The following is an 8,446-nucleotide window of genomic DNA, read 5'->3' as shown; positions in this document are numbered from 1 at the left end:
ATAATCACTCTTAGGAAAGAGATTAACAATATTACTTATTTACTTGCCTATGTAAGCCTAATTTGGTCTCGGGGCTGTTACCCTCATTCTCAGAGTTGTGTTATGTCATAGCTTATTGCAGTATGTGTTCCATGATGTGTTGTTTATCACCTTTGGTGCCTGAGCTGAAATGATAATTTTGTTGTACTTTGTATTAATGCCTTGTGAGGTAATAGAACCGCTGGTGGTGACCCTAATCCTGTCTGCCTGCTCGGCACTGCAACGCCTATGAACCTCGGGAGCCATCTGGTGGGAACTATTAACAATAACACCTATATTATCCCACATCTTCTGCATCTCTAGGCTAACTACAGTGGCATTTGGGCATTTTGAAAAATTTGAATACTCTTGGGATGTTGAAACCAGCATGGTCCTATTGCTAGGAGATGAATGTGGTTCAGGTCTTGTTTAGAGGTGGGGTTTTCATTTTATCTTTTATTTTGGTTTGGTTTTAATTGCCCTTTTTCTTTCTTTTTTCTTTTTACTTTATTTCAATTAATAAACTGTTCTTATCTGAATCCATGGGTTTTGCAATTCTCTTTTACATCCCCTTGGGGAGCAGGAAGCGAGTGAGCAGCCACGTGGGAGTTAGTTGCCATCTTGATTTAAACCACAACACAAAATTAGACAGACTGGTAAACCTGGATAGTTTTTCATATAGAAACACCTGGATAAAGATGTAAGGGCTCCTAGACAGGTAAATACTGAAAATCTAGACTCCAGGTCAGGTCTCTCCAGAGGAGAGAGAGAGAATCTTCTCCTTTGCCCTGCTGGCTTCACTACTTTTGACAGAACCTGGGATAATGGTTGGCTTTTTGGACTGTGGGTGCACCTTGCTGGCTCATCTCCACCAGCACTCCAAATTCTTCCCTTCAAGGCTACTCTCAATCCTCTCATACCCTTGTTGATACAGGGAGTTGCTGCAGCCCAGGTGCAGCACCTCACATTTGGTCTTGTTGAACCTCATGAGGTGCCCACAAGGCCACTTCTAAGCTTTTCCAGGTCCTGGATGGCATCTCATCCCTTGCACATGTCAGCTGTAACACTCAGCTTGATGTCACCTGCAAATTTTCTGAGGGTGCACTGAGGGTCCACAATGTCATTGCTTGAGACAGTCCTTGTCTCAATATGGACCCCTGAGGGACACCACTTCTCACTGATCTCCAGTCAGCTCTTGACCAATACTTCTGGATACAGCTGTCCAGCCAATTCCTTATCCACCAAACAGTCCACACATCAAATCCATCTCTCTACAATTAAAAGAGAAGGATTTTGTCGGGGACCATGTCAAAGGCCTTACAGAAGTCCCGACAAATGACAACCACAGCCCTTCCCTTTTCCACTTATACAGTCACTCCACCTTAGAAATCCGCTAGGTTGGTCAGGTGGGACTTGCCCTTGGTGAAGGTGTGCTGGTTGTCCCAAATCAGCTCCCTGTTCTCCATGTGCCTTAGCACAGCTCCTAGGAGGGCCTGTTCCAGAATCTTCCCGGGCACAGAGGTGAGGCTGACAGGCCCGTAGTTCCCATGGTCATCTTCTCTACCCATTTTAAAGATGGGTACAATGCTTCCCCTTTTCCAGTCACTTGGGACTTCACCTGACTGGCATGAATTTTCAAGTGTCATGGAGAGTAGCTTGTCAACTGCATCAGCCAATTCCCTCAGGAGTCTGGCATTCATCTCATCAGGTTCCATGGACTTCTGGACATTCAGGTTCCTTAGGTGGTCAAAAGCCCAATCTTTTACAGTGGAAGGACCTTTGCTCCCCTGGTCCCTGCCTTGAGAGGTGTAGGAAGAGAGATTTGTCAGTGGGGACTGAGGCAGCACAATGGGACCTCAGCCTTCTCCTAGTTTGTTATTATCAGTTTCCCAGCTGTGTTTCTTTCTTTGACCTCTCTTTTTTGGCTGAAAAAACCTATAGAAACTTTTCTTACTGTTCTTTCCCTTGCCAGGTTCAGCTCCAGCCAAGCCTTGGCCTTTCTGACCCCATGCCTACACAACCAGGCAGCATTCCTATTGCTGTATTTTAATAAAATCTGGGACAATAGTAGAATACTTTATCTTGGAACTTTTGGACTACTGGTCCAAATATACCAGGTAAGTAGATAAAGAGGTCTAAATGTACTAGATTGGGAAATAAAGAGGTCCAGATGTACTGGGTAAATAGATAAAAACTTAGTGACTAGCTTATTCCATTTTGAAAGGTAATAAAACTAAACTGACAAAAGTTTCAATCAATTTTCTTGTCATACAGGGATCAGTTATATGTAGCCATAGAGCATTTATTAATATTATATTATTAATATAATAGATATAATATTATTAATATATAATATTAATAATATTTTCGGCATTTATTAAGTTGCACAAAGTACTGTAATACCTACATCATTATCATCTGATACACATGGAGTTGAAAAACAAAGGAAAATACCTAATACCTTGTCAAGTTCTATGTATTTCAACTTGCATGTTTTGTACCACTCATCTATTTGAAGGCAAAATTAACGCAATACAAAAGTCTGCAAAAATTAAAAAGCTTCCTCAGAATGACACAATCTAATAAAGGTGTTCCTTCCTGTAATATAAAGCATATTTGGGATTTTTCTTTTGCCTTCAATAAAATATTCAAATATTCCATAAGGAGTTTACTTGAAAAGAAAAATGAGACTGAAGTTTTGAATAATGGTGTGAATTTTTCACAGCAAAACGGATGTGGAATTATCTGGAAAAGCAGGATCAGCACAGCTTGAGGGAAATCTCCATCCCTCTAGCTGCCTAGCAAAACACATGAGAGGTAAGAGAGGTGTCCATCATTGCATCCCCTGGGAGGAAGTGCCAGATTGAAAGAAACATCATCTCTGCTCTTGTGATAGGTAAGTGACAGAGGTTTTTCTCCTAGACTGGATAGATTTTGAATGTGTTCCCATTCAGTATCACAATTTCTTAAATAACAGGAAAGAAAACACTGTTGCTCAAAGCAAGAGCACTAAGATGCTTGCCTGGGAAGTTATGAGAGAGTTTTAACAGTGCTGTGTTTTGTTCAGCTTGTCTTGCAATCAACGTTCAGTCTCCTACCACAAATAAGTGTCCTGGTCACCAAGACTCTGAGCTCTTCCAGAGCTGAGACATAAACTTTAAAGAATTTAGGGATTTTAGAGGAGCTGAGGTTTTAGTTGGAAATAAGCTTTATTTGAGTTAATCAAAATAAATGGGTAGGTCTTGATGAGGTTAAGAGTTAGTAGTTAACTAATAATTGATTGCTTGTCAACATAATGTTTGGTTAGCTGGGTTTATAATGAAGAATATAGAAACTGATCAATAGCTTTTAGGAACGGAAGACAATTGTAGGCCTTCTCTGTTCTGAAACCAGTTGAAGACGGGAATGGGAGTTCTACCAAGGGTTCATTTGTCATATTTGCATTGAAAAGGTAGAAAGGTCAGAACCAAGAAGACTTCATTTACTTCCTCATTTTGGGATCCCTCCCCATGAAAGGGACCACTGACCCATTTCAAGGAACAAACTACGCATGCTTAACAGCTTTTGAACTAATTACCATATGAAGCAGGGAATGGGATGTACCGAAGTTATGAATATGCATTTGTATTTTGGGTATTCAATACTTGTATAGATAAAAGGACTCTGGAATCACCTGTAAATCACAGTGTGTATTTGGGAGCTATCTTGCACACTGCCCGGAATCACAATAAACATACACTTTCTAACTTTAAACAGTTAGAGCGTCTTTGTCCATCACAGTTGGATATCGGTACTAGATCAATATCCATATTTTTAATAAATCAGTCTTTTGTCTTCTCCACTGCAGCAACTGTACCAGCTATTCCTTGCTGACAGGAAGGGCAAAATGGAGGGGCACTGTTGTAGTTCAATGACTGTAGTGCCTCAGTTTTTCCTTATGGCTGTAATTTTTAGGAGAAGCTCAATGCTAACTCTGGGAAATCATCCCCATTGAAATCAGCATGTGAATCCCCAGCATAGCATCTTTCATGGAAAAAAAGTGGAATAGAGATCATGTCATTTGTTTAAGTGGAACTCTGAGTGCTTTTTTGTATGACATAAAAAAATACAGAAATATTCTCATGTATGTGTGCTGCACTCATCCTACTGTTCCTGCTGGGTAGCAGTCTATATTTACTTGAATTATCTTAGATATAAATATGAGGGCATAAAAGCTCTCTGATTAAAGATCTCACAGATGATTACTGCAGACTCACGGTGTAGCTCTAAAATAGAAAGCAGCATGTGACTCTTCACTCTGGCTTCCCAGGCTCCTGCTAGCAGCAAACAGCAGTTGCAGATAAAAATAGAAGGTTGTAAGCAACCAGGATCTTTAGTTAAATATAGAAGTCACTCTCCATGACAGTAAGGAGTCCAGGACAACAATGAAGTCTCTCCGATTCATTAGCGCCGAAGCATTCGTGTCAAATGCAGAGTTTGCCAGGAAGAGTCTCGGGGCTGTTGCTCATGATCTTTTTCCGCTTCTTTTTAAAGCTAGCTATTTACTGGAGCAAGGGGAAGTGATTCACGACTTGGTAGAGAACTGGCCACTTTTTGATTTTAACATGGGAAAACTTTTGGGAGCTACTCTGGACTACGAGGAAGACCTGAGCCATAGAACATGCTCAGTGTGCTTGGAAAGCTGTCTGACAGGGCTGAGAGACTATGTGCTGAATCAGTCTTCTCCCTACATGAAAAAGTTGAAAGTGGTCGACCTGACGGGTATAAAAGATGTTGAAGTTCAATTTTGTAAGTGCAAGAAGACAATGGGCAGGTGGGCCAGGACACAGCTGCTCTCTAAGCTTTGTTCAGACCTCCTGGTTTACCTGCAACAAGCACAGTGCAATCCAGGTACCTTTGAAGTCAGTATCAATGTACTAATTGACTTGTTTGTTACAGAGCGGAACTATGAGCTGGTCGTGCAGGCCCTGTTGAAGAAATGCAGTTGTCCACTGAAAATCTGCTGTGTGGCATTCAGATCTGACAACCTGACCTTGCAGAAATTCTTCTATATCATAAAGCTCACTGATCCCTCCTTGTTGCGCAAACTGGAAATAGTTCATAATGTTCACTTGGAAATGGAACACTTGGAAATGCTCTTCAACCGTATCCACTTCCCTCTATTGATGTCCTTGACCTTGCCAGCACGAACATTTAATGTGCGGAGGTTCACAGCTACGGACGAACAGACGCTTACTAACATTGGCAAGAAGATGGGTGAAATGACACAGCTTACTGAGCTGAGTATGTCATTTTCTATACTCACTGGAAGAATACAGAAACTTCTGAGGTAATGTGGTCATCCTGCTTTGTCACACTGTAAAAAAGAGCACTTTGTGCCACCATCAAGCTGGGAATCTCTAAGAGTAAGGGAAGTGAGTGTATCTTGGGTTGTATGTGGGAAGGGGCAGCAGGAAGCTAGGAAAGATTATGTGTTGGGGAGAATCAGCAGCCCAAGTAAACCTAACACACTTTGAAAAACTGACTATTTTGATTAATCTTCCAGAGTCCATCTGGTAAGAATATACTTTTAGCTACCACAGAAGAGACTGGTATACCCAGACATTTTTTATTTGAACTTATGTATTAATCAGCTTGCATCGCCCTTTGGTGCAAGTTTTGAGCTGTATTCCAAGTATTTTTTAGAGTATCTAGTGAATGTTTGTCCTCTAACGAACAGTCAGTAAATATGCTTTTCCACAGATACTGTATTTTAAGGAGGGCAGGGGAATAGTTGATTTTCATTTGAGACTTTGATTTGAATTATTTGTTCTGTCTCTTGATGTCAAGATAAGAGTTTTTTGTATTGCAAATTAAGCTGATATATGAATATTCATTATGAATTCCAGTGGAAAACTGGCAATTTGCAAAAAGTTAGCAAACTAGCTAGCTTTTTGTACCAGTGAGCAGTACTTATATTGGAACAGGTAATTAGTTAATTGTAAGCTTTTCAGAGCATCTAAAAAAAGGCAGATAAAAGTTTCATCCAGACAAATGACCTTGGTCTAAACTTCTTCCTATACAAGAAACCATTTTATTTAAAATTAACTGGTACAATTTAAATGAATTGTAAGTTTCTAAGCTTGATCCAGCTGAGCCCTGTGGCAGATGTCTCACTAAGGCGTAGTAAGTATGAAAATGATCTCTTGCTTTTCATTTGTCAGAAGTATTTTATATTTAACATAAATATCTGAGTAAAATCTCAGTTACACTTCTTCCATCCTTCTTCATCAAAATGTCTCTTTGCAACTCCAGAACACTACAATGTGTAAACCTCTTGGGCATTAAAAAATGTAGCAGAAAAAAACCAGCTAGAAACAAAAGCAGATATCCTGTCAGAATACTTATTTCATATTGGAATTAATCCTTCCTTAATGGAAATTATCTAAATCTCTGGAATAATTGCAGCTTTCTATGAGAAGCAGCTACCAATGCTCTTATGGTAGTAGTGATCTGCTGTTAAAGTCAGCAAGTGACAGACACTTTACAATATATAACTGGTTAAAAAATAGATACATAGAATGTTAGTAAATTAATCCCCATTAAAATAGCACAGTGGACTCATGCATAGAAAGAGATAATTAATGGAACTAATTTCAGGAAGAAAATATACTTGCTATTGTTGTCACATGCTTCTGTTTTCAAGAGAGATTTGAAAAAATTATGTGGTAGATGGCTGCATTCATAATGTGGATAGATGCATGAAATTTTGTAAATGTAGCTTTTCAACATTTTGTACCATAAAACATTTTTCTCTTTAATTTTGCAGCCCACTAAAAACTCCACTGAAGATGCTGGATGTTTCTAACTGCTCCTTGAACCATGCTGATATGGCCTTTTTAGCCAATAGCTTCCATGCCAATCACTTGGAAGCCCTGGACCTGAGTGGTCACGATATACCTGAGCTTTACCCATCAACATTCTTTAAGCTCCTCAGCCACTGCTCTTCAGTGCTCAGGAGTCTTACCCTGGAGGACTGTAATATCCAAGACACTCATGTCAACATGTTGATTTTAGGTTTAAGCCCTTGTCAGAAACTACAGGAATTTAAGTTTATTGGAAACCCACTGTCATCCCAAGCACTTAAACACCTTTTCACATTTCTCTGTGAATTGCCAGTGCTGAAAAATGTGGAGTTCCCAGTTCCAAGGGATTGCTACCCTTTTGGCATCACCTACCCCATTGATGATGCCAGTGTTTGCAGATTTGATCACCAAAAATATGAAAGGGTAGCAGAGGACCTTAATCTCATTTTACTCCAAGCAAATAGACACGATGTGAAGGCTTCAACGCCACTCTTTGGGAGTTATGATGCAGCTGTTCAGGAGACAAACAATGAACTGGGAGCTTACTTGATCAAGTCCTTCAAAGAGACTTTAGAGAAGTTCACTTCTTCATTTAACAAAATGAGTTAAATTTGTAAAATTGTGAAGTAGTGATGAGATGATCTGCTAAATCAGAACTTAAATTAGTCATTTCTAGATCTGCACCTTCAATCATCAGTTGTGAATTTCCTTTAATTTTTCAGCTGAATTTACTGTTATTTGAATAACCTCTAATCACCTGAGGTACTGTAACTTATGCTATATCTGTTGCATACATTTTACACAAGCACTACTTGCTCCCAAAAGAGGAGAGGACACTTAATAGTGCATTATTTTATACAAATGCACATTTTCTCAGTAAATCAAATATGTGTTTAAGCTTGGCTGATTTCTTATACAGGTTCCCTTAGATTTGTCAGCTGGTCTGGTAGCCCTGCAGAAAAAACAGGGAAGTCCTTTCCCAAGTCCAGCAGGATGGTCAAAAGATTGTGCACATATCCTCATGTGTGGCTCCCTACACTGATTTTTTTTTTTCTGCTCATGATCTGAATTTACCAATCTGTGTTTTATGTAGTATATTCCAAATAATGGAGAATGTGTAACAGCCTCCATATCCCTGTGCCTCTTTCTTCTGCAGAGGCAAGTGCAATAAACAGAATTTGTCTTATACACTGCCCTGGGTAAGGAGTAAAATTCCACACTGAGGAGGCAGCAAACCAAATGGTTGGCTGACAGTAGGGGATCTCATCCCACTTACCCAGCAATATTAAGCAGTGTGTGGGGACTCTGCTGATGTTCTCGCAATATGTATTTGGGAAAGGCGGACCAGGACAGTGCTGCACAGCCATGACTCTCATGTCAGCTGGTCAGTACCTCAAGATACTCCCTTCCTGGAATCAGCTTCTTGGCTGGTAGAATATACCCTGCTCCTTTCAGCTGTTTTAAAGAAAGTCTAGGACTGTGGTAGTACTGAAAAAAAGACTAGTGTTGAGAAGACATGCAAAAAAAATTATTCCAATGCCAATTTAAAAAGCGTGGAAAAGGGACAAGGCTGGTTGCTGAGT

At 39.9% G+C, this 8,446-nt stretch overlaps 1 protein-coding gene across 1 annotated transcript; it reads left to right on the top strand.

Annotated features, from left to right (window-relative positions):
- Positions 1-4,442: 4,442 nt before the first annotated feature.
- On the top strand, positions 4,443-7,472 carry LRRC14B (leucine rich repeat containing 14B). The gene is made up of 2 exons (XM_005420947.1): positions 4,443-5,347; positions 6,827-7,472. Exons 1-2 carry the CDS (start codon positions 4,443-4,445, stop codon positions 7,470-7,472), a joined length of 1,551 nt encoding a protein of 516 aa, XP_005421004.1.
- Positions 7,473-8,446: the final 974 nt, after the last annotated feature.

The sequence above is a fragment of the Geospiza fortis genome, unplaced genomic scaffold, assembly GCF_000277835.1.
Source record: "Geospiza fortis unplaced genomic scaffold, GeoFor_1.0 scaffold104, whole genome shotgun sequence".
Lineage (NCBI taxonomy): Eukaryota > Metazoa > Chordata > Aves > Passeriformes > Thraupidae > Geospiza > Geospiza fortis.
Note: the sequence above shows the minus strand (reverse complement) of the source record. Positions and strands in the feature narration are given on the sequence as shown.

Coding starts and splice junctions, on each gene's coding strand:
- LRRC14B (XM_005420947.1), top strand. CDS start 4,443: ATGAAGTCTCTCCGATTCATTAGCGCCGAAGCATTCGTGTCAAATGCA. Junction 5,348..6,826: donor AGAATACAGAAACTTCTGAG/GTAATGTGGTCA, acceptor TTAATTTTGCAG/CCCACTAAAAACTCCACTGA.